The 26,960-nt window shown below is 41.6% G+C and overlaps 2 protein-coding genes across 2 annotated transcripts in view; one reads left to right on the forward strand and one right to left on the reverse strand.

The window, feature by feature from the left end:
• Cd96 (CD96 molecule) overlaps nt 1-26,960 on the reverse strand; it is a 75,246-nt gene that overhangs the window by 32,136 nt on the left and 16,150 nt on the right. The window contains exons 4-7 of the mRNA XM_036204090.1: nt 20,355-20,562; nt 16,010-16,065; nt 5,206-5,296; nt 3,129-3,317 (exon numbers count right to left, since the gene is read on the reverse strand). Coding sequence (XP_036059983.1) covers nt 3,129-3,317; nt 5,206-5,296; nt 16,010-16,065; nt 20,355-20,562 — 544 coding nt within the window. The remainder of the gene's footprint in view (nt 1-3,128; nt 3,318-5,205; nt 5,297-16,009; nt 16,066-20,354; nt 20,563-26,960) is intronic.
• On the forward strand, nt 9,544-10,087 carry Zbed2 (zinc finger BED-type containing 2). Its single transcript, XM_036204048.1, is given in 4 exon segments — nt 9,544-9,667; nt 9,670-9,784; nt 9,786-9,902; nt 9,943-10,087. Coding segments are annotated over 4 exon segments (501 nt in total).

Here is a 26,960-nt window from a genome sequence, read left to right on the forward strand (position 1 = left end):
TATGCTTATGAAGAAAGTACTTTTGGGATATAGTCATATTAATTTGCTTACATGCTGTCCATAGCAGCATTTGTGCTGTACTTCTAACTTGAGTAATTATGACAGAGATAATATTACCCATAAAACATAAATATTTACTGTCTCACCCTTTATAGGTGAAATGCCAATTCCTGGAATTGAAGGTATTGGTTATGTTCTGTCCCAGATTTATATAATGTAAGGAACTTTCACTGATGGATGTCTTTGTTTTAGAGCAGTATTCTGCTATATTTCATAAACAAATATCTTTGGAAGCTGAGGGGGTCAGCCTTGCAGTACATTTTGGAGATTTTACAAGATTTGCATACCAAAAAGGGCCCTTCGCCCCATGTCCAGATCCCACAAAGATTTCAGCATGAAATCTGAGCTCATAAAACATCTGTCTGCTTCAGATTGGGATGAAAAGTAGACACACTGCCTTGGTCAAAATAAAAATCAGGGCTGTTAAAAAGACATGGCTCCAGCTTAACAGAGATAAGAGACTTCCCAACACTCAGGTGTAGAATCAATTAGAATTGTCACATGCACACTTAGGTCACTTCATTGGCTGCAGTGTTCAAAGGGATGGGCTTCTGGCCCAAGCAACTTCATCTGAAGCCTCTACTTTCTGAAGTCACTCTGTTGTGGGCTGGGCAGCTTTTCAGAGTCATAGCAGCAGCCAGGGATCTGGCTCACAAGAACAGCTGAGTCAGTTCTGAGGTTTCCTGTGAACAAGTAGCAGTCCTTATCTGGTCCACCTAAGAAATGAGCCAATCCCAAGGTGTATGAGACACTTTCTTCTCAAACTGTAACCCACAAACCAGTGGGAGAGGTTTCTCTCAGGGTCTTGTTAGAAATGTAGAGCTGAGCTCCAGACTTTCTGAATTAGAATCTGCATTTTAACAAGATCTCTGGGGGATTTGTGTGCATATTAAATTCTCTATTTATGCTTTCAAGATCCCTGGGAGCAGACACAAATGTGAATCTTGGCTTATTGTAGGAAGTCATGAGACAAGAAGTATTTGTCTAGAGTCTTCCATTTAAATGCTTAGTGTTCATCTTTGCTCATCTATAGGAATATCCTTTTGGCTTTCACCATATCCCCAAATAATACATGAGCACATTTATGCATGTAAGAACACAATGATTTGTGTTTGGATGGGGCCAGAAAGGAAGCCATAGTTTTAGGAAACAGATTTTAGGAAACTCCAAGATTTACTAGCTTGAATATCTGACTATAAAGCCTAAAAGTTCATTTGGTGATTAAAATATACCTACTTGTTCAGAGTCCAAACTTATAAAAGAAGACGAGCTTCCCTGTAAAATTTGAAATAAAGTGTGTTTGGGGTATGAAAATCGGTATTCCTTTTTATCTTCAAAGTTTTCATTATTTTCTGATCTTGAAACAAAGCATGTTTAATGTCAGAATATGGTGGTTTAGAGAGCACATGGGAACAATATTCTGTTTAAGAATGGAAGGTTTTAAAGAGTCTTGAAGCTCATGGCTTCAGAGTCTTCCAAAGCTGAGCTGTGGCAAATCTGTATGAGACGTGATAAATTTCACATTGTTCCCAGACTGCAGTCCTGGCATTGTCACCTTATAGGAAGAGCTGCCCCTGTCCCGTTCCTCAGGGAGTTGGCTTCAGTAAAGCTGTTTTCATGTTAGTCCATCCCAGTTTCTGAATGAGTGACTCAAAATTGACAGAGACTCTTTTTCATATTTAAATATATGCACACAGGTAGAGTCACAGGCATACTGCTTTTGACTCAGCATGGAATGGCACCTGCTCCTGACTAGTGAGAAAGGCTTTCTACTAAGATACACAGTCCTTTCATCTAAAGATCCAGTAATGCAAACCATTCTGTACAACAGGCTTCCGGTATGAATTAGTATGTTTTTATAGATATGTTATAGAGAACTTTATGAAGATAGGATGACAGTTAAAGAGGTTAATAGTCCTATAGGGCTGTAAGAATGATTCACAAATGTATTTGGTTTTGTCCAAGTACTACTAAATATGCACGTTTGATAGTCATCCTTAATAGCCTTTTTGAAATTGGCATTCTGTTGTCACCACATTTGCTGAGACACTTGTCATATTTTGTATAGTAAAATCTCCATTATTTTTATATGATTCACAGTAGTAAACTTGGTTATTCGAATTTTGCAACAACTGGAGTGACTGAATTTATCATTTTTTCTAGTCATAAAAGTCTCTATGTAGATAATGTACTTCAAACCAGGGTAGTGAAGCTATTACTGCTTGCAAGGTTTACCCATGTCTAAACAGTGAAATTATTCATGGTGTGTGACTGATGAAATATTTCCATTTTTTCTTTTATTCATTTGAGCATTTGTCTATTTATGTGTGTATGCCTGAGTTCATATGTTGTAGCACATACATGAGGATCAGAGTCTTTTCTTTCCAGAGTCTTTTCTCTTTTCCCACTACATGGGGTCTGTGGATGGGACTCGGCTGGCAGGCTTGCAGAAGTACTGAGTCATGCACAAGTCCTAAATCTGTTCATGACTCAGGAATTTTAAGATAGTTTAGATTTAAATTAATCATAGGTGTTATTATCAGTTGGCATTGGATGATAAGTGAACCAGAATGCTAGTTGATTAAATGTTATGACTAGGCTGGTTTGTGGTGACTCAGGATGTTAATTCTAGCACTTGGGTGGGTAAAGCAAGTAGATTGCCAGGGATTAGCGACCAATTTATACTAGATTTACTGTAAGCAACAAACTGAAAAATATGTCTGGAAAAAAAGAAAACAGTAACAACAAAGAAAATAAAAGAGTTATTATCACAGAAAACAAAAAAGAGTTATTAGCACAATAAAAAATACTGTTAGAAAATCTTTGTAGAAAAAGGAATTTTTTTTAGTTTTTTAATTTTTTTATTTTTATTTTGAGAAATTACTTTCAGATTCTGTTTATGAATTATTTAATGTTCTGAAATTTAGCAATTTGGGGTCATGTGGAGAGTTTTCTGGTATTGTACTGATGTGGATATAATAAAAATCCTATCTTTTCCAATTACTCATGTTCTAAGTTGGTAGCATTCTTGGCTATGCCTTGTTGACTTTGCTCAACAAGAAACTCACCTAAAGAAAGCATGATGGCTTGTGATGAAGTACTCCACATTCCATTTCTGGGGCCCGGGGACAGAGCCATACAACGAATGGTCATGTTTTTTGATTGGGCTGGTCTATCACCATGGGTCCTTGTTAAAACTGACTTCAGTTCCCAAAATCCATTTCTAACCTTTTCCTCATTATTCGTAATGTATATTCCTGCAAGGCAGATGAAAACATGATTAGGCCCTGACATTTTCTGTATAAGCCAGAGAAGGATGCCAAAACACAGCCTAATAAAATTTGATTTTACTTTGTTTTGAGATGAGGGTCTGTCTCCCTTTGTTGCCCATACTGGCCTTTAACTCATGGCTTAAATCATCCCCCCACCCCGTCTGTATAGAGCCTACAGACTTATGCTTCACCACACAACTAATTTATAGTAATGTAGACAGACTCTCAAGTAGTTAGCCTTTAGCTTCTGAGAAGCAAGGGCCAGTTCTACCAAAGCTGGCCTTAACCTGTGGCAATTGTTTCAGCTCTGGGTGGCACTGATCCATAATCAGGCTGTACTATGCATTCATTTTATGTTTTGCTTCTGACTGTGGGTCCAAGGGCTTGGAGTAGATTGTTCCAACTCATTAGTGGCATTTAGTAATGGTGAAACTGGTGATTTGTACTTGAATTGGCTTGAACTCTGGGAAGGCTCTTCCGCAGACTCTGTAAAAATATATCAGTAGAATGTAAAACAACCCCCTTCTGCTATAAATGTAGTAGATGATGTTTATTCTAATTCTGATACTATATCATATTTTTTTCCTAAGTTGTATATTAGTAAGTGTTTTCATTTCTGGTCCTCCAAGACTTCTCTAGAATCTTTTAACTGTCACTGTTAGGATAACTTTCAAATTGCATGCATTGTAGCAGTAAATTACTTAAAAAAAAATCTGTCCCCACAGGCCAGATCATTCTGAACTCTCCCAGAATCTTGATGTTAAAGGTTCTTTGTTTCTTTTGAGACCAGATCTGGTATATCTCTGGCTGGCCTCAAAGTCATTATGCAGCCAAGCATGACCTTCAACTCTCGATCCCCCTTCCTCTATCTCCCAACACAAGGATCGCAGGCCTGTGCCAACATGCCTGGCTCCCATGAAAGGTTCTTCCTGATAAATCTGGAGTTACTATTTAGCCAAGTATTAGCTAAATGCCGTTGTATGCTGGTGGAATTCTGATCACACTGCCTGGCCACTTGTGTGAGACAGTAATCGGCATATCCTATCTGGATGCTTTATTTAACAAGAAAATAAACTTTTTATTATTATTATTACTATTAAAAATATAATTCCAGAATTATGTTGTGTTGTTGGAGTGAACAGCTTGTAAAGTGAACTCACTAACCGTAAATAATCAAGGGACCTATAAAATCATCTACCAGCAGAAGCTGTTAATTTTAGGAATTAAAAGAAGAAATTGAGCAAGAGCTTTGTGACTCAGCTATTGTTCAATGTGTTGTCCAGGCACAGATGCCTGAGCTTATTCTGGCAACGCTGCTGCCATGGTTACCACCTCTGAGAAATACTACTTTGTGCTGACGTTGTCTCAGGGTGTACTCCTGCCCCAGGAACTTAAGCCTCCCAGCAAACTTGTTCCTTGTGAAGGAACCCTTTATTTCCATCCCTACTGCCACACCCCTAAGTCCTGCCCCAGATAGTTACAAGAGAATGTGAAAATTATTATCAATTGCCTTAAAGCAGTGGTGCTGAGAAAATGGAACGTAAGATATTAAAATAACATGACAGAATAGATAATAATGCTACTAAATCAGAGATATTTGTTTTTGTCCTCATAAAGGATGTTTGCTTTCACTAACACCAATTAAATGGTGTATATGGTCTGAAGAAATCAACCATATCACTTTTATTTTGGAAAATGTTGCCTCCTACCCCTTGGAAGAATCAGATGCAGTATCAGAAAGTGACACCTGGTTGGTAAGATGATGTTTTTTCTTAGAGAAAGAATTACTTTTAAATGCCAAGGTCAATTTGGGCACCAAGACTTTCTACTGCTTGGTGTTACCAAACCCATTCCCTTGACTTTGCTTCCTTACCTTCCTCATCGCCTTGAAGAAACCTTTCGTCTATTAACCAGGTGATGTTTGCTTTGGGGAACACATTCTTCAGTAGGCAGATAAATACTCTCTACAACAGACAGAAAGAATATGATTTACAAATTTGGAAGAAATCTTGCTGCCTATGTCTCTATGTATATGAGATAACTTAACAAAAAATTATTTTGCCTACCTTTCACTGTGCAAGACCACACAGGGGCCTTGGAAAATTTGTGGCTAGAACCCTAAGCCAATGTAGGAAGGTAAGACTATCCTAACGTTGAATGAGGTTTATGGGTTCTGAGAGATGGAACTATTACTAAGATGGCACTAAATGGGAAGAAATCAAAGAATAAAAGGAAGGAGCCTCAGAGCCAGAGAAGAATGTGGCTAGATTAAAAGTCAAAGGGGATTGAGACATTATTTTTTGTTTCCAAAATAGTGTGAAAGATCGTCTGTAGTGGTGATCATAGAAATGATTTTAAGTAAACATATCATTCAGGGCTTAAATTTTTCAGAATACTTTTTGGTTTGAGTCTTGATTCTCTACTGTAGACAGTGCCTACTTCCTATTGATAGGTGACAAACAGGAAAAACTAGGGTGTCGTGTGGATAAAGGAATTAGAAGCTATTAATGGTAACGGATTTCTTGGTAAATCATTTTGTTTTGAAATAAGCAACACATGAAAGGATGGATAGCATCATGGTCTGAATGAGAATGCCCCCCCCCAGGCTCATATATTTGAATGTTTGGTCTCTAGTTGGTGGACTATTTAGGAAGGATTAGGAGGTGTGGACTCGTTGGATGAGGTGTATTGATGAGGGTGGGCTCTGAGGTTTCCAAAACCCACATCAGGCCCAGGCTTGCTCTTTCTGTTGCCTGTGGATAAGATTGAACCTCTCAGCTACTTCTCCAGTGTCATGCCTGTCTGCCTCCTGCCATACTCCCCACCATGATGGTCATGAGCTCACCCCCTGGAACTGTAAACAAGCCCCCAAATAAGTGTGTTACTTCATGTTTCTTTGTCCATGGTGTCTCTTCACAGCAACAGAGAAGTAATTAAGACAGGTAACTATGTTATAAAAGCAGAGTTTAGTTAGATCTTATTTTCAACACCTTTCATTCTTTGGAAAATGCAGATTTTACTCCATAGCATGGTGAACATATCCAATAATGTTTACTAGTTCTCATTATCTTATCAGACGCTCTCTAAAATTATAATTTCATTTCTAACTGTCTGTTTTCTTACTACCAATGTGTGAATTTTGCATATCTATGACTGTACATGAACATATGTATACATGTACAGTACATATGACTGCTCTTTTTTTTTTTTGTAGCTGGGCTTATAGTTCAAAGGAACTTAGCTGATTTACAAAATAAACCTTTTTCCTTGCTCCACTAATATTGTCTTTGATGAGAGGTGAGTCTACAGGCTAAGTAACAAGTCTTCATGTACAGAAGAAATACTGAATTACCACACCTACTGCTTTCCCAATAGATTTTTTTGTTTTTTAGTATAATTTTGAAAAATCAAGGTGTTTTTTTGTTTTTGGTTTTTTTTTGTTTGTTTGTTTGTTTGTTTGTTTTTGTCTAGAAACAGAGAAAGGCACTGAGCACAGACCTGGTTCTTTTTGCCCCTCTGTGTATTTTTTGCATCTAACTTTTCCCTTCTGTGTTACTGTCTCCTGTAGTCACCTTGGATCCCAGGAGACCGTACTGGTTGATAAGCATCCTTTTTTGACAAAGATTGAGGATCAGTGAGCCTTGCAGGACAGAGCAGCCCCCAGTGAGAATGATTCTAAAGATGGTAGGGAGCACCTATAAGAAGAGTCAACATCTCAGGGGCTGGGGATTTAGCTCAGTGGTAGAGCGCTGGCCTAGCAAGCTCAAGGCCCTGGGTTCGATCCTCAGCTCCAAAAAAACAAAAACAAAAACAAAAACAAAAACAAAAAACAAAACAAAAAAAACCTCAGCTGGTTAAGAAAAGTCAACATCTCATGGGAACCAAATTATTTCCTTCACTTAACCACAAGGATGGGACATTTCCAGACCCCCTTGCAAGACTCAGAGCTGAAGAGTCAACCTTCTGCCCCAGCTCTCCCTGTGATCAGTACTCTGAAGATGGACCTGGGGCTCTTCCCAATGTGCCTATGTCGGTTATATCATCGATATTTCACCAGTACCCCTCTTTATTGGTGTGCTGTGATAGGTACCAAGCCTACTCCATTGGGATTCCCAGATTTGGTGCTTTTTTTTTTTTTTACCCTAAAACTCCAGTAACAGAAAAGGAATTAAAAAGAAAAGTTTCCCAAGTTTTCAAAAACAATTCTTAATCTCATGTGACGTCTTTCCTCTACCCACCCACCCTGGGTTGGAAATGTATCTTGTAGCCTCTACATAGTTTGCACTGTGATATTTCTCTCTTTTCTCCTATGCTATAAGCTTTTTCTTCCTGCGGACATTGTCTTTAAAAATGATCCTGTCTCCTCTTGGTAGGTTTTGCTTCACCAATTTAAATACAAATGTGAGTATGTATTTTCCATAAGTGGTGATTATCTTTCTGAGAATACAAGCCAAGAGCAGTTCAGCTTTCTGAACTCTAGTCACATAATGCAATAAAAGGGCTCCAACATCCATATCTTAATTTGCCATCGTTCTTTGAATTTTCAGTTTTCTTTCACTTAATATCCTCCTTCCTGTGAGTTCTTTGGCTTTTCTGCTGAGTACATTCATAGCAACCATAGATTTTAGCTAAATATAAAACTTAATGTCCTGACAATTAGGAAGGTACTTGAAATCACAGGGGTCTTTGCATTTGGGGGAGGCTGTATTCCATCCTGCCCACTTTGTCTTGCATTGTTCTTTGCTTGAGAGGCTGGGTACCCATGCAGGAGGAAAAACAACTAAGACACCCACAGGTACTCTATCTTCTGTTTTCTGCATAGCCAGTTCCTGCAGACAGCTTTTTTCAGTGGTGGAGGAGGTAGACAGTAGGTTTGCATTTGAATTTGAGTATTCCAAAAAACCTCACCAGCACACAAAGACCTTCTGGAAGAGGGAGGGGCTTCAACTAAGAAGTATCCTCCTCCTGGGCTCAGATATGCATCAATCATCATCCAAAGTGTGCAGGGGTGTGCTCACAGAACACCAGAGCAATCAGAAATAAGTTCAGAGCTTTCCCTGCCTGTAAGTGCTTGCTGTGGCTGGGGGGCAGGTATTGAGAAAAGAGGATTTCCCAACCAAACTTTCAGGGCTGCAAGCTGGATGAATACATTTTTCACTCATTTACAAAATGGCTCAAGAAAGGGAGAGAAATCAGATTGTTTTTAGGAGGCAATATAATTTCCTGCTTATTCATCTGTATTTGAAATGGTGCAAATAAATAAAACACCTGTTGTTAGGTGCTTGGGGAAAGTGTGGTTGGTTGTTGCCTTTGCAGGCCATTGTGCCAGGAAAGGAGAGGTATGGTAAGCTGCTGGCAGAAGACTGCCAGGCAAGCCTAGTCTGTAGGACTTGTCCATTTCCTTCTCCTCCTGGTATGCTGACCCTCCTGCTTAAAACAGCTCTATGTCTGCTCCCAAGATTCCTTAGAATCCTAAACTCTGAGGGACCTCTGAGGGTCAAACTTATGCTGGGAAGGTTCTTACATAGATCTTGAGAGACTTTTCAGCCCTTAGACAGCACACTAAGCAACTCCTAGGAAGCAAAGGTCTCCCTCTCTCCAACACACGTCTGTGTTCCCTTCACCTGTGAGGCCCTACTGTGAGCATCTTCAACAGCGTGGAGTGGAGGCTGTTCTTCCTACCTCTGAAATGCAGTCAGCTGTCAAGCTGCATGGACACAGGAAGCAGCTAAGGGGGGGGGGTGGATCAAGGGGAAATTGGGATCTTCCAATATTTAAGTGGGCTTGTTGTAATGGGTTGTCTAAGAACACTGGGTCTGCCCAAGGGAGCAGTATTTGTTGGGCAAGGAATGTCTTTGATACTGGAAATATGTTTGTTGAGGGGAGACCTGTAAGTATCTGGCAAACAGAACAAATGAGTGAGTTGGCTATTTTGCTAGGACCTGACTCACCCCAGTGTTCCAGTAAAGCAGAAATGGAAAACTTCATATCAGCATGTGTGGCCAGCTAGGACATTATTGTGGATCCCCAGTCCCTTCGCAACCATCCATCAACATTGCTGTTCGACTAAAACATTTTGCACACATCTAGGCACACTTTGAAGACAGTGTGAAGACAGAGACATGATGAGGCCGGAAGAGGATGAAGAAGGTTAGAAACAGGAAGTTGCCAAAAGGATTTTCAGAGATGAAGGAGAAGGTAAGAAAGGCCAATGCCCCAGAACAAGGGCACCTGATTTTCTAAGGCCTAGGAGTATTTGCACTTGGCCCCTGCTGGTACTGGGCCCAATCCCAAATAATATGCTACCTGTCACCTAGATGTCTGACAGGTGAGTCATGACCTGGGGTCAACATGGGCACCACCATCCCATGGAAGCATCTGGAAAGCATAGACAGAGAGGAGTTGGAGAAGAGCAGCCACAGCCTCACCAGGCAGCACCCAGACCATGTCCCTGGCTCCTATAGGCATCAAGGGTGACTGGGGCAAGCTCCTGGAGCAGGTGGATGCCCTAGCTTTGTGGACCAATCAGAGGGAAGAGGAAGTGCTGAGGATGGAGAGGCCAGTAGAGTGGTGGGGGGAGACTGTAGAAGGGAGGGAGGGAGGGAGGGAGGGAGGGAGGGAGGGAGCGAGCACTTGAGGAGGAGGGGGGAGGGGCCATCCTGTAGATGAAGTGGAAGCTGAGAGCAGAGAAGGTGGTATGCCTGAGGCCAGAAGAGGGCCTGCCTGCTGCAGCACATCCCTTCCGTTCTGCTTAAACTCTGCCTGTGGGCATGCATTCTGAAAACACTGGCTTTCATCATGCTTTCATCATGTGCCAATATGAAGCACAGTAGTAATGGAGTGCTTTAAAAAAAACATGAACAAACATGTGAGTCGATCTTCCCAGGTGTGAGAAGAGTAAGTGCTTATCTACAGGGTTTGCTGATCCTTGGTTAGAAGTTCAAGATGGGCTAATGAGACACATGGATTACTTTGTTGCACGTGTCTGTGAGTTGTTTCTGGCTAGACTAAGTGAGTGGGTCAGCATCTCCGGCACTTGGTGTCAGGGGAGGCAGAGATGTGAATGGAATGTGCCTACCTTACCAGTTCGCCCTCAGAAGCTCTGAGAACTACAGCGGGGCAGCTGTGTTTGCAAGCACGCTGATGGTGATCTGAGGAAGGATACCAAGGTTATTCTGTGTGTCCAGTGCGGAAGGACTGACAGCCTTCTCTCTGAGCTGTCTGGACTCCCACAATGCATCTCTTTCTCTTCTAGCTGTAACACTTTCTTTTATTCTTACATTAAATCTGTATTACCTGTCTGCATCTTGTGAGTTTTTCAATAATCTAACTAAAACCAATTGATGCATAATTAGGATAGAGAAAATAAAATACTTCTCATCTCATTGGGTTTAAACAGTAAGAATAAACAAAAAATGTGTGTTGGCAATATGGGTCAGATGTTAAAAGCACCTGCCGGAGAAACCTAATGGCCCAAGTGCCATGCCTAAAACCCAATGTAGAAGGGGTGAGCCAGCTCCTGAAAGATATCCTCTGCTCTCCACAAGTGCACTGCAGCACTGTGGGTCTACACTCACACATGCAACACACACACACACACACACACACACACACACACACACACACACACACACACACACACACACACACACACACACACACCACACATACACACACTCACATAACAAACACACACTCACACACACACATAACAAACACACTCACAAATAGTAATTAAAATAAAAAATTTTAAAGAATAAAAATACCATAATTTTCTCACAAATATTTAAAAATTTAATCTAACTCCGCATTAAGCTATCAGGGAGACAGAGTGGGTAACTGAGAGTCAAGTGAAACTCAGAAAGACAAGGAAGGAGGACCGTATAAGAAGAAACGAAGGGGAGAGAGGAAATTACACAGGAAAAGTGCTGGAGAGAAGCGGGAAGGGAGGGAAGAAAGATGGTGCTGTGGGAAAGGTTCATGATGGATAAAGAAAAGAGACCATGCTCCCCAGGGCAACTAAAGGAAAGAGGACATTTTTCCAGATCCCGAAGGCATAGTTTTAATGAGTTGACTTTGTTTCATGCCCAGAAACCACACATTCATTTGCGAAGTAAGTTTTAGGTTTTCATTGCACTTCTAAAATATGAGCTGCATGGCCATCCATTGTTCTCTGATATTTTATTAAAAGGCTCATCTTTAAATGTTCAGAGATGCTTTGGAAAGGAAAAAGAAAAAGGCTCTAATAGTCCAGATGGAGCAAAAAATTTTTTGGGTTACTGAGGCTATGTCTAAAATATTGACTTAGGGAAAGAATAAGGTCAAACTGAATGTGACCATGGCCTCTGTGCCGAAGCTGTCTGTTATTTAAGATGGATCCTCCAGCACCTTTTCCTCTGTTCCCATTTTTAATGAGTTGGTGAATCCTCATTGTCAACTTGGAAGGACTAAGAACCTCATAGGACACATACCTTGGTTGTATCCAGGAGGATGTTTCCAAAGAGCTTTACTTGAAGAAGGAAGAGATGTGCCCTGAATGTGGATGATACTGTATGGACCAAGGTCCATACTGAATAAAGAGAGTAAAAGGAACTGGGCTCACATTTATAGTCCCTGCCCTCTGGAGGTGGAGGCAGGAGGATGGCCAGTTTAAGATCATCCTTGGCTATATAGCAGGGTTGAAGCCAGCTTGGCTTATTGGAGACCCAAGAGCGATGGGGAAGGGGGACAAATTGAGCCCCAACATTCATCTTTCTCACTGTGGACACAGTGTGGCCAGCCACATCCCACTTCTGCAGCCATGGTTTTCTGTGAAAATAACTGTACCCCACTCTGAAATGAGGGTACAGTCCTCTTTTAAGCGGCTTCTGTCAGGTATTTTGTTAGAGTGACAAAATGGCCAATACCAGCAGAGCACAGTACAGACAAGAGGAGAGGAAGACAGTGGTTCCTAGTCTTCATGATGAGCAGGTGTTCTAGCGTCAACCTTTCTGAAAGCGATGGAGACCTTGGCTTAAAAGGTCTCACATGGCTCACTCTTGCTGACTGCAGTGATGATAGTGAGACCTGTTTTCTCAGTAAGCTATCTATGAAACAAACAGAAGTCTAAACACCAGGCTTTTGGAAACTCAGGCTTTTCGGAAACTCAGGCCCTGAAATACTCCTTTGTTTTCTCTTGAAAAATTGCAACTTTCCTTCCCATACGGTTTCCCCACAAGGTTAAGCCCCACTACCAGGGCTGTGTCTGTCAATCTGTCTGTCTGGGCTGAAGCCTAAAGTATTCAACAGAGCAGAAGAAGATGGACACAGAAAGTGCCATCACGTGCTCAGACACTTGGAGCCAGAGCCATTTTGTGTCACAGAAAGAAGTTGTCACGCCTGATCTCTTAAAAACAAATACATGAATAAGTCACATGCATGAGACTTAAGAAATGTGAGAAATGCATAAAGGTTCAAGCTTTGCAAAACTCAAACTGAATAAATGCAAGAAATTGAAATCTGCAAAAAGTCACCCAAGTTCCACTAAAGTCATGTTCATTTTATTTTTGGGGGTTATAGCATGTTTTCCATGGACCTTATTAATGTAGATTCTCTTCCTCTCTAGATACTATACCCTTAAGCCATGTTTGCCTCCTGTGTTTTGTGCTTGGTCGTTTGCTTTAGACATTACTTTTCTATATTCTATTAAAACAATAAGAGGGGTTGTGGATTTAGTTTAGTGGTAGAGTGCTTGCCTAGCCCTGGGTTCGATCCTCAGCTCAAAACAAAAACAAAAACAAAAACAAAAACAATGGAATGACATGGACAGAGCCCATGGAGACCACCAGATTAAAGCAAAACCTACACACAGAGACAGCGTGGCTTTTGAAAGCTCAAACTACTCAGTAAACTCTGGGGACTTCATGCATGTCTCTTGCCTTATTGTCTTAGCTGTTGTGGACTATGGGATTGTTTGTTCTGGCATCTTTTAGTTTAATGTAAAAATCTGTACCCCGAAATTTTGACTAAATCCACCTTTCTCAGCTGCAGGAGTGAGTCTGAATGCTGTGTGGCAGCCGGATAAAGTCCTGACCTCAGGAATACATAAGATCATGATGTGCACAGGTTGAATATTCTCCGTGGACATTGATAATATATCCAGTTCTGAGAGGCATCACTGTTAGCGTAATGCTGTGTCTTGTTTGTGGTACAGAAACAACACATTAGTCACAAGCTTTGTAGGTTTAACTAACAACACTGGATCACAGCTCATAACAGACCGAGTTCCCAGCAAAATCTCACACCGACATTCCAGTACATGGACACTGACTTAAATCCTTTCTGGGGAATTAGGGGATAGGGAATTACCATAACTGCTACTTGGTGGCAGGCACTTTGCAAACAGTCTCTCCTTTGATCATTCCATCACCCTTATGATGTTGGTATCATTCATTGCCCTCTTCCACGTGTAAGAAAGATAAGGAAGTAAGGTTCCAGTTTTTCAAGTTAATAGATGGAGAAGTCCAACCCAGTTCCACCAGTTTCTACAACATGTCCTAGTTTTCCCTTTTCTTTATCTCATTTTGTTTCCTGGAATTGATCACGGATATATGAAGGCACAAGCAGAGGAGGGGATAGGTGAAACCAAGTGAGACTGAGAAGTGAGGAGGGAAAAACACGCCTGAGATACCTGCTGTGTGCCACAGACTCTGGAACTGTATATAAACTGAATTCTCCTAAGAACCTTATGAAATGTTTATTAGCCCAAAGTTTCAGAGATTAGCCCTCTGAGGCTCACGGTGGTCAACTACTTGACGTGGCTATGTAACTGGTAACAGTTGGATCATACTTCAAGTGTGTGGGCTCTCTGACCAAGGTGCCCTTTCTTTTCACTATCCTAACCTTCCTGGGTATATCCCTGCATGCACTCCAGCTCAGTTCCTTGTGAGTGTCAGCCCAATGTGCAGGGCTTCCTGGCTTTCGTGTCTCATGTATGAAATAACAGATGCTCTATTGGGGAGGATATGGTTGAAAGCAAAACAAAGTGAGTATGTTAAGATGCTCCAGAGAGTTAGCGAGTTATTGAAGATACTTCACCAACCCTAAGAATATTAGAATGAAAAATTCATAAGGTTGTCAAGATTTTTCAAGCATCTCTAGGCCAGCCATGGTTACGTGGAGGTGGACAGGGATGAATATTCACTGATTTCTCAGGGAATGATGCATGTCCCTTTGTTTCCCTAGTCAGCATGTAGGCATGCATGGGTACCAAAGAGGAAATTTTATGACTTGTGGAATGGAAAGCCAAGTACTCCTTTTTAAAAAATTTTTCAGCTGGGATTCTTGGTCTGATTTTATTGTTTTATATCTGCACTGAGGTCATCTGAATCAGAAACACTGGCACCAAGAATCTACAAGAAGTTCTAAGAAGAAGAGCATACATCCATTGAAAGCAGTGTTCTTGGATTATTTGTTTTATTTAAACCACTAAAATAAATGAAGTGCACTGATGCACTTGAGGCTTAATTAGAATAGAAGATAAATGACTAAATCTGTCTTTATTATGTTAAAATTATAATACCAATTAATGGACACACATAGTTCGATAATAGATGTCTAGGATCATCCAGAATCACCCTCACAGAATTTGAGCCATGATTTATAGGCAGCTATGGAATTAAATGACTGATACCCAGCAGGATCAAATAATCATAGTATCTGTGGGGTGAGAAGCAGCTAAATATAGATTGTCCATACCATATAACAGGAAATGCATGAGAATATTTATTTTACCTGGAATTTTGAAAAGCTTAGGTGAAATCACAAGCCACAAGACAGAGAATAAAACAGGTAATGGTGTTGCAAGGGTGTGATGGCACACAGTTTTAATCCCAGTACCGGGGCAGAGGCAGTTCAAGGCCAGCCTGGTTTAAAAAGTAAGTTCCAGAACAGCCAGGGCTACACAGAGAAAATGTGTATTGAAAAACCTAACCAAAATAAACAAAAAACAGGACTAGCAAGGATAACAGCAGTAAGATTTATTAACCACTTGCCACACACCACACACTCTTTTAAGAACTACTCATACATTGATTTCATTATTAAAACCGTAACAAGCTGATATTATGATTGGATAGGCCACAGCCAGCCAGGAAATGTGTCCAGATCCAATGACTGGAGGCTGAGAACTATTCTGAAAGATGTGAACTTGGAGCATCCTGTTCTAACTTCCCTTTTCTCCTGCCCTACCTCTTGTTGTCAGGGAAATAGCTGGGTTTGGGAGGATGGCAGGAGGGTACCATTTCTCTTCTCACAGCAATGGGCACGCCAGCTCAAGAGAACAACAAATTCAGCGTAGCTGAGCAGAACTCTCTTCTACCAGGATTCACACTGCTTTTTGTCCCACTTTCCCTCAGTTTTTATCACACAGACACTTCCACAATCGAAATACCTTTCCCCCAGCCCGGGAAAATGAGACCTAAGGCTGCAGCTCACACCTTCGGAGAGCAGTAAAAGTCAAAGCGAGGATTTCTATGCTGTTTCCAGAATCATCCCAGCTTGCCTTCCTTCACAGCGGCAGTTAACTGGCTAAGGACCAAGGAATAAGGTCTTTTGAGGGAATGTTCCTGGCAACTCGGCCACCTGACACAGCTTGGCATATAATATTATAGAAGTTTAAAGGGTTTGATGTGACTCACCTCTCCTAAGACATCCTTAGTGGTGTTCTCCACAATCATGAGGACTTCTGGCTTAGCTTAAAGGTAAATAAAATACAGTTAGTGGCACTGGATTCTATTTTACTTGCGTGTGTGTGTGTGTGTGTGTGTGTGTGTGTGTGTGTGTGTGTGTGTTGTTTACACTTAGGTGTGTGTTTGTGGTTTATGAGATTCATTATTCATTTGCAACTACTTAATAAACACTCATGGCTTGCTCAGCAGTGTACTAGATGTCCAACAAACACAGGAAGAGAAACTACATGCATTGTCTTCAGAGAACTTGCTTTGTCACAGCTGATACAGATAAATTAGAAGTTACAATGCACTAATAACAGTATTGAGTGCATGTAGGACTCAAAGACAAAGCGTTTCTAGCCCCGTCTTGGAGCAGAGGCTTTGGGAGGTGTGATGTGGTGCCAGGGATAATACAGTGAAAACCGGACTGTGGAGGGGTGGAGTGGGAGAGGGATGGGGTGGGGAAGAGGTGTAGTGGGAGGGGGTGGAGTGAGGGAGAGGTGGTATGGGGAGAAACAAGGAGGGGGGGCATCCTAAACATCCAAAGGCCACGGAAATGGATGAGTTACAGGACCTTAAAGGGAATCAGGAAAACACTTGATACGTGTTAGGCGAAATTGAAAGCACATCAAAGCCTTCACCTCCAATGCTCTGCACTTGAAGCTGAGGACTGAAGGATGCTCTGAGATTCTCTGTCCCAAGTGGTTTAGGGGCCTGCTTAGCATTGATTTCTATTCACTGAAGGCTGCTGCTCACCCTTCTGAGGACCCCCCTGCCCCAGGATTTACTGCGAATATAAGGAAGCTGGAAGGAGATAATCTAACAGATGGGAAGTCTGTGGGTAAATACCTGTGCTTCCTTGCTCTACATTAGAGACATCAGATGTGTGTGCTTTTTTATTTTAATGGGATTCATTTAATATTTGTTTGTTTGTTTATTTATGAATTAGTGTGTGTGTGTGTGTGTGTGTGTGTGTGTGTGTGTGTGAGATATGTGTGAGTGCTGGCTCCTGAGTGTCATAACATGCCTATAAAAGATCAGTGGACAATGTTTTGGTGTTTGAACCTCTCTTCCCACCTTGCATTCTGGGGCTCAAAAAAAAAATACTGTTATTAGTGCATTGCAACTTCTAATTTATCTGAGTTTGTGTGTCAGCCCTTTTTTACCACTGAACCACCTCCCCAGCCCCTGATGTGTATCTTGTGCCATAGTTCAGAGCTCTAGGTAAAACTGGTCTCTAAGCTTGAAGAACTAACTGGTTTGGTCATGGGCATTCATTATCTTCCCTTCCCTCCTAGACTCAGTTTCCCGCCCCTGCTCTGCTTTCCAGGATGACCTTTCAGATAAGTTATTACTATTAATATCTTTAGTGTCCGCATATAATTTATTTGGGGGATACTTTTAAAGTTTTACTTTTTGACTGAAGAAAATCTTTTTCATCCAATGTATTTTGATCATGTTTTTCCTCCTTCAACTTCTCCCAGATCCCACCCACTGCACTCCACAGGTTTATTTTTTCTTTCTCTCTCTTCAGAATATAAGCAGATGAAAAAAGCAAATAACCAGAATTTAAAAAAAAAATACTTACATACATGGCCACAAAAGCACAAAATCAGAAACTGTAATATACAAGCAAAAGATCAGTAAGACCAAAAAAAAAAAAAAAAGCCCAGCATAAACCTTCCAAGATAACCATTGAGCTCATGTTGTCTTGGCATCTACTGCTGGGTCTGGAGGCCTGCCATTAATATAACCAATGAGACTCCATTGGGGAACACTGATTTTCCCTTTGCAAACAGATGTCAGAGGCAGATGGCTTCTAAGGTTGGGTTGGGAGTCCCTGTCCCACTTCTACCTCTCAGCACTGGAGTCCCATTTCAAATAAAATAATTTAAGTCACAGTCTTGCTTAAATGCCTCCTTCCCTCTAATCCAAACCAAGACACAGAAGCTGACAGATGAAACAATACTTCTGAACTCTTACCAGAAACAAATAAAAGCACAATGATAGTCCTGCAAGAACTGAAAAGTCACAGGGAGTTGAAAGAGGCAGTCTACGAGCTTGAAATGGTCAACTATTCAGGTTCTGAGCAGGGGAGAGCAAGGAAAGCCTCAGGAGCAAGTTGGTGGAGAATGCACAGATGCAGGCTGCCTCTGCTCCCTGCTCTGCAGAATTAAAAATCAGACAGTGATGGCTTGGGAAGAAGAATTAAGTGATGTAGTGCATGATGGATGGATTGGCAACACATTCCATCATTAAAATGTTTCATATTTTGTTTTGGCTTATTTAGTGTAGGTAAACCCTCGTGGATGAAAGCAATTTTTTTTCTTTATTCATTTATTTATTTGACAGGGTTTCACTCTGCAGCTTGGACTCAAACTTGTAACACCCCTGAATCAGTTGCCCAAACTTAACAACCTAAATAAATATACCTATCAGAGGTACAGCAAAATCTTAGGAGAACCTACTTTGCAGCTAGTAGCATGTCTATACACAGTATATTTACTAAAGAATTCCATTAAGAAATGCAAACTGAATCGCAAAATAAACAGGCAGAGTTCCATATTTCTAATCACCATCCAAAAGTTTAAAGGAGAGAGGAAAATGTCCAGAGAGATGTAGAAACAGAGAAGGTGCTGGATGTGGGATGTAAGAGTATGCATGCCTTCCAGACCAACATGAAAACGTTTGAGGGTGGCAAAGACATGCAGCCAGGGTTTACATGTTGACAAGGTAATTATATCATGCTGCGGCACAAAGATCTTGCCTAACTTGGAACGCATACTCCTTCCCACATCCTGGATGCCTGCCTTCCTTGGCTTGCCAATAGCAAGGCCAGATGAGTCAGTTTGTGTTTCTGCTAAGATGGTCACACCCTGGAAGTGAACAAAGAGTGCTCTTGGTACAATAGAAGCTACTCGCAGTCTGCTTTGAAGTCTTCATGGGACACTACTGTCTAGGCTTCATAGAGAACTGATGGCGGTGGATAATTATGATCTAGTCCATCCTCCCAGGAGACATGGGGGAGAAGGGGGCATAGAAGGAAAGTAAGGAGGAAAGCGATGGGAAGGGGACAGGGAAGAAGGTGAGGCACAGGAGAAAGCTATATGCATGGAACTCCTTATTAAATGAATCTTGCCTCAGCTATTTCTGTTTTTGTTTGTTTGTTTGGTTGGTTGGTTTTTGGTTTTTCGAGACAGGGTTTCTCTGTGTAGCTTTGCGCCTTTCCTGGAACCTGCTTTGTAGACCAGCCTGGCCTCGAACTCACAAAGATCCGCCTGGCTCTGCCTCCCGAGTGCTGGGATTAAAGGCATGCGCCACCACTGCCTGGCTCTATTTCTGTCTTTATAATTAACTTTCTGTTTTCTTCCACCAACCATGTTTTCTGACCTCTAATTTGATGCAAGTTTTTGAATAAAAACAAAAAAATTTTTTATATTTTATTTTATTTCGCCTGCTCTCTGTCACTCAGAAAGCTGAGGAGCAATCTAGCAATCCAGGCCGTTATATTTTATAAAGTTTATTTTCTCTTTGTTTTACCTCATTTTCAGAAACAATTGATTGCCCATCCACGTGGATGCTCCCCCTTCTGCCCTCCTTCAGAATGCCTTTAAAAACTGCAGGTCAAGGTCAAAAGAATGAAAAAATAGCCAAAGCCAGGGGCTTCTCTTGAGCAATATTTCCTTGCACCAGGAAGCCAAACAGAACACTCACATTTTTCTCTTCAAATTGCACCCTGAAGAGTCTTTACATTCTGGATGAGGTTGTGGTGTATTTCACAGGTCAGTGTTATGAGGCTCAGGTCAGCGAGCCAGCCCTGTGGGCGCCACTGTGGGAGGCCCCAGTGGACTTTCACCCTAGTGAGCCCTTGCAGGATGGCATGGGACCTCCTGCAGTTTCGCTGACTGTATTTATCAGCTTCTTTTGCTCATGGTGGCCTTATTGCACTTTGTACCAGAAAATAACTCAGATAATTAGACAGCCAAGCAATTAGACTTTGGCAGTTATAATTAAAGAGATTTCCAGTACCCCTAGGAAACATTACGCCTGCAAACAAGGTAGAGGCCACCAAGAAGCTGACATGTATGTGGCTTTCTGGTAGTTTTATTCTATTAACTGAATAATTATTCTTTAGCATTCCAGCTTTGGTGCCACCCCCAATGAGAATGATAGGAATCAAGGAAAACAGAATTGTAGGAGTTACCCTTGTGTGGCTGCTGTCCAGTGTAAAAGGCGGATTGCCTCATAAGGGAAGAGCATGGTCAGAGGCATTGACAGAGGTGGCAGAGAGATCACTGAACAAACTCCTTACCGAAAACCTTGACTGTAGTGGAGGTCTTCCAGACTTCCAGAGGACTGACTCTCAGGTGGCAAGAGAATGTCGTGCCATCATCTTGGATTTGGACTGGGGAGAGGTGGAGTCCACAGTCTGTACCCAGCTTCACTCTGCCTTTAAATGATGTGGAATTGCTGATGCAGTCATCGTGGGTGAAGAGAACTTCTTGGACTCCATCTTTCTCCTGAAGAGAGAAACAGTACTCTGTTACAGAACACAGAGTGTGTGAATGTGCCTCAATGTACTATTTCTTCAACACTACTTGCTTGTGTAAATTATGTGTATGTGTGTCTCAGTGTAGATTATGTGTATGTGTGTCTCAGTGTAGGTGCACATGAGTGCAGATGCTTGTGGGAGCCAGAAGAAGGCATCGAATCCACTAGAACTAGAGCTGCTATGAGATGCTCAGTGTGGGTATTGGGAGCTGAACTCAGTTCCTCTGGAAGATGGACAAAGACTTTAACCACTGAGCCACCTTTTGAGCCTGACAAGTGCTATTTAAACATTAGTAAAGCAAGGATGATGAAGAATTAAAATGGGAGGAGATTGAGTATATTACTAGAGAAAGTATTGTTATTCTTACAGTTTAATAAAAATGACTCCTTTTCCTCCTAACATAAATAAAAACATGTTCTGAACAGACCCAGCCACTCACAGCCTTGCTTGGAGGGCAGGAGAGAGTGCTAATAACAGACCCCCAAGGCTCATTTAGGAAGTTCTGAGATCTCACTCTTAGGATGTGCTGGGAATACTGTTTGGGTTTTGATGATTACTTTTTTTACATCAACTTCACAATTCCACATATCTTGTCTTCCTAGAATTCCCTAAGAAAAGGTCTGATTTAGCCCCTTTCAGAATCAGGAATAGAATGAAGTAGAGACCACAGAGCAAAGAACTTAAGGAAGACACATTTTCAGAGTCTGGCCCATAAGGGGAAGGCAGCCGTGAAGAAGAGGCTTCCTCAAAGTTTGTCTGTTTCGTAGTTCTTCTCATGATCCTTGTCCTTGTTAGCTTCCAGGGCTATATTAGCCTCAGAAGAACTCACCAGAAATGGGCTCTAATGTTGATGTGACTTTCATTAATTGCATTTGCGGGGAGAACTTGACTCCTCTCTTTCATGCCCTGTCTTGGGCTGTTAAAGAAAAGTTCCTATTATTCTCCCCCCACCCAGGATTTCCATGGCAAGCCTTGTGGGCACAATGACTGTCAGTGTCAACACAATGTTGACCAGCTTCCTAGGGAGGATAGGACTCTTGGGGAACACAAGGCAGTCTGCAGGTTAAATTCCTTCTCTGTGTTCGTCTACTCAATCTTCTCAATTAGCTGCTTGGAAACTTCACAGCACACGTTTCCCCTCCAGAGATTCACATTCAATCTGTCTTAGCCCAGGCCTAACCTGGAACAATTTTGAAGCTCCTCGGGAGAGCTAAGGCTGAGAATGGCTAGCCTAACCATAAACTTTTCAGATAAATTATTTTGTACTGGGGAAATGGGCGGAGCTAAAGGGAAGGAGGGTGAAGAGAAATACATTTGATAGGGGGACAGATTTAAAATAATGAATGCAACTCTCTGTGACTGGGAACCTCTAGTTTAAAAACTTAGATTCAGGGTAGAAGTAGAATCTAGGTCGGGGAGTGAATTCGGCACAGGAAGACTTATTAGAGTAATTATATAGAGATTTCCAGATAATACTAAATAGCAGTTCTTATGTAAACCACAATTCTTTGGCTTAGTCTGGCTGAGATCGTTAACAGTGTCACCTACAGATGGATCATAAGCCTTACCCCCGAAACAAGGTATGCACCTTTACAGCTTCGTAAATCAGTCTTGGGAACATGACCCTTAATATTCCTTTTGAAGAAGAGCCAAGGGAGGATGTGTTCCCAAGACGGGCCCAGGAGAGTCCTGAGTACCAGCAGAATGAAGTGGAAGGCACTCCATCAGACCTGAAGGCAATCATTAAGGAAGCTGGCTCCCCCTGCAGGACCTTCAGCACAAGGTACTTCTTCCAGCATCTTGTATATAGGCTGGTTTTATAAAGATTTTGTAGTTGAAAATGTTCTTGGAGTGTCATTAATGGGTATGGCTTCTAACGTTACTAGGAGACACATTCTCCCAGCAAACTCTGATCATCTGGCTCTTCCAGCCTTACAGCCCTTTCTTCTGCAATGTCCCCTGAGTCTTAGGTGTGGCAGTGTAGATGTAGCCATTGGAACTGAGCTCCCCAATGCTGCATTTTGATTGGTTGTGGTTTTATACAATGGTCTCTGTTTCAAAGTCCCCTTCTTCATGAGGCATGAGGGCTACATTTCTGGGTATAAAGACAAATGATTGCCTACACAGGAGCTGAACAAGGATGACACCAACAGCCATAACAAAGTGGACAGGGGGAAGAACATGGTGCCTCAAACCTACACAAAGAACAACAGGAAATCAAGGAATCCCGAGAGTGAGAAAATGGTCTTCTCCAGGGAAGGATTTATCAATTGGTTATCTAATACCAAGTGGTCAGCCCTGAAAACATACATATAGGCATGTAACAACAATTAATGAAAAAGGAAGTCATGCATTTGAGAATGAGCAGGGAGGAGTGTGTGAGAAGGTTTGGAGGGAGGAAAGGGAAGAGAGAAGTTATATAATTATAATCTCAAAAATAAGAGAAAAAAAAAAAGTGTTCTTGGCCTGCCAACAGTCAATCATGAATCCTAAGGAAGTGCACGGGGCCTTATCCCTCCCTGCTCAACTACTGACTGCTGATGGATTCTGATGGGAGGTCAGTAGCCGTCTTTAATTATATACCCACTGATGATCCAACTGTACTCCAAAGGAGAATTCCAAACCCATAGTCACACAGATGGCGTTGATGAAATGTAGTGGGTCACAAACTCAAACAGAAAGAGGTGAATGTGGGAAAGGATCTTGCGTAAGGAGAGGGGTGATGGGGTAGAGAAGGGTGATGGGGCGGGAGGGAGATAGGAAGGGTAGGTTGGGTGAGGGTGATTCTAACGCATTACATATATGTATAAAATCATCAAAGAACAAATTTAGTAAAAGTTATTTTAAAGTATTCTTGCTTGTTGACCATGTGGTTTTTTATTTGACATAGTCCCATCTGTCCTGTTGTTAAAGAGGGTAGACACAGGATAGAGACTGGTAAAAACTGCTTTTGCTTTTATTATATGTCAGGGAATGGCTTGCTGTGATGCTTTCACTGATAAAGATGGCATCCATCCATGTCTACCAATGTCTACAACGGTTGTTTTGTTTTGTTGGCTTTCCCTTGGCATTTCCCAGAGGGAGAGGGTAGCTTTGTTTAAAGATGGAATTCAGCTACAAAGTGTCCTGAAGCCTGTTACATGAGGAGATGGTGAGGGATTCTAGTCTTCAGTGGCAAGAACCTGCATGTGAATGACTGCCACCACAGAGTAAATGGGGAAGAAGTGGACAGAGCTAGTTCAGGTAAACTATCGAATACCTAGAACGAGGAGAGGGGGAAATTCTGTAATTATGATCTGACTGCAGCTGAAGTGTTAAGTTCTCATCATTAAAGATTTTTATTTTAAACTGTTAGTTCTTTTTTTTTTTTGAGATTACAACTATATCACTTTCTCCTTCTTTTACCTCCCTTCAAAGTCTCCCATACAGTCCTCTTTGTTTTTGTTTTTCAAATTCATGACCTCTATTTTATTGTTGTTAATACATATATGTACATATTCTATATGATATATATATATATATATATATATATATATATATATATATATTCCTAAATACATATGTACAACCTGCTCAGTCTATGTAATGATACATGTATGTACATGTATGTATATTTTCAGGCTGACCATTTGGTAATAGATAACCTAGATAACCATTTGGTAATAGCTAACAGATCGTCTCTGACCTGTTTAATGCACACTGTGTTCTAGGCACTGCAGAGCTTCTTCAAGCCTATCTTATCCTACTTACACAGTCTGGAATAAATTAAGGTTAACTTGCCCATGGCCACACAGAAGAAGAACTTACTCAAACCAGAGCATTTGAAAGCTAGGATGCTCAGAATCAAGGAAAATCATGCCCCGGAAACACATCTAGAGCAAATCTGAACCACTAGATAACTAAAAATAAAACTTTTAGGTGTATCTGGAATGAAAAATTCAGGATAAATTCTAGGAAGCGAGAAATCTTTATCAGGGCAGGATCTGGTTGAAAAGGGCCTTGTGTTATATCAAGGCATTAGTGGTGACTAGCATCATAAGGTATATTTCAACTCCTATTTGGTATAAATGATCTCAGTTGACCTGCTCTGTAGGAAGACTGGCAGGAAACCACACACACACACACACACACACACACACACACACACACACACACACAGTACCTTTATTTCTACTTATTTTCTTTCTGTTCTGCAGAGAAAAAAATTATCTACCTTTCAAAATGTTAATAAATATTCAAAAAAACTTTATGGGTTTACATCTTATGAAAAGCGGACCCTTATTTTTTTTTTATTTAATTAACTTACTTATTTTACATCCTGACTAAAGGCTCCCCTCCCTCCTCTCCTTCCATCCCCTCCCTCCACCTCCCCCCTCAATTCATTACTCCTCCATATTCACTAAGAAAGGGGAAGGCCTTCCATGGGCATCAGCAAAGCATGGAATATCAAGCTACCATAACACCAAGCACTTCCCACTCTATTTAGACTGGGCAAGGCAATCCAGCATGATAATAGGTCCCAAAGAACCAGCCAAAGCAGAAGGACAGCCCTGGTCCCATGTCCAGGAGTCCTGCAAATAGAATAAGCTGCACAACTGTCACCTATATGCACAGGGCCTAGGTTCCATGCAGGCTCCCTGGTTGTTGGTTCAGACTCTGAGTTCTCATGAGCCAGGCTAGCCGAGCCTGGGCCAATGTTTGGCTGTGGGTCTCTGAATTTGCCTCCATCAGTCACTGGCTGAAGGCTCTTCAGCAACAACCGGGGTTGTCACCAATTCGATCATGGGAGATGGCTAGTTCATACTATGCATCCACCGCTGCCAGTAGTCTTAATTGGGGACCCTTGTGTTTTAATGTGCAGGATACATTTAACTAGCTGTGCAGTCCAGACACTTAGTAGCTGGTCCATAATACAAGTTCACTCCTCCCTGGGTCTTCCCACAAGCACTCTGTGATTTTATGAACATTTACTATATACCCAGATAAATGGGAAATTTGGAGAATTGTTGCCGTGATTTAAATGGTTTTGTTCCTGGACCTCCAAAAGGTATTCCCAATGCCACAATGGTAAACGGCGGTGCCCAGTTGGAGGTGCTTGGGCTGTGGAATCTCCTCCCACATGAATGAGCCACTGAAAGGACTTGTGGTGATTGGAGCATAGCTCACTGCTAATACTACCAAATCAAGAACCAAAAACCAAATCGAACGCAAACCCAAAGCAAGCAAATAAACAAAAGTTTTGTGGGAGTAGATTTCCTCTCCTCTACTCCTCTGTCAGGTACGGATACGATAGTCAGCATCAGTAGGATAGCATTCAAGCAACCGTCTTGGAAGTCCCCAAACCGTGCGCCATGATTCTAGACATCCCAGCATTCAGAATTGTGAGAGCATCTGGTCTTCATAAACTTGCCTGGCTCAGGTGTTTTGTGACAGTGACACCAAGTGGACTAAGACGGTTAGAAAGCCAAGAATGACTCTGATTATCCCTCCTCTCTCTGTTAAGTCACCACCAGGCTCTGTGATGACCTGGAAGGCTCATGAACTACAGGTAGCTTGCAGAATACTATTCCTCAGACAATATAGTTAGAATGTGGCTTCATAACAGATAGCCAACTATTTGGGACTTTATATTTGATATTTTTGTTTTCCATGAGTTTTCCTTTATATATTTAAAATATGTATGAAAATGTTTATCTTGATTACTGGCTTTTGCTGTCTCCCTAATGTTGCTTTCATGGATAAGGGTCTTCCTCATCTCACTATAAATCAAGCCCTTACGTTGCACAGCCAGTATGGACTTGAACATACTGTTTTCTCTCAAAGGCCATGTTAGTGACTTTGCTACATACAACCTTACAAGAGATAGAGGGTTGTCTTCACCTTATCTACTTGTTGTCTATTTGAGATTGTCTCACCAGAAAACGTTACAAATCAAAGTTTCAAGGAGGGACATGAATGTGTCATTAAATTACGTACAATGGTTTGGCAACAGAATTAGTATGGTGGGGACTGGATAGGTCATATTGAATCATGAAAAATTGCTCTTGTATGCTCCTTTCCAGCTCAACTAATGCTAAAATTCACCCATGGAACCTTTTCTGTTTTTGTGTTGGGCTCAGGATTTCCCGTGCTGCAGAGGGACGTCGGCACGATTTGATTTAGTGGTTCTGTCTTGTCTCCGGCTGGCTTCAGTTGCCTGGAGTCAGCTGTGGGTTAGCACTGGCTGCATTGAGCACCATACACAGCAGGGGTTGGGTGCTCTGGGCTCTTTCCCAGTCACTGCTGACTATATTGATCCCTGCTTCTCTAGCTCCAATCTACTTCACATCTTCGAATTTTCTCCTCCAAGAACTTTCCTCCCTGCCA

This window comes from Onychomys torridus, chromosome 12, assembly GCF_903995425.1.
Source record: "Onychomys torridus chromosome 12, mOncTor1.1, whole genome shotgun sequence".
NCBI classification, from domain to species: domain Eukaryota; kingdom Metazoa; phylum Chordata; class Mammalia; order Rodentia; family Cricetidae; genus Onychomys; species Onychomys torridus.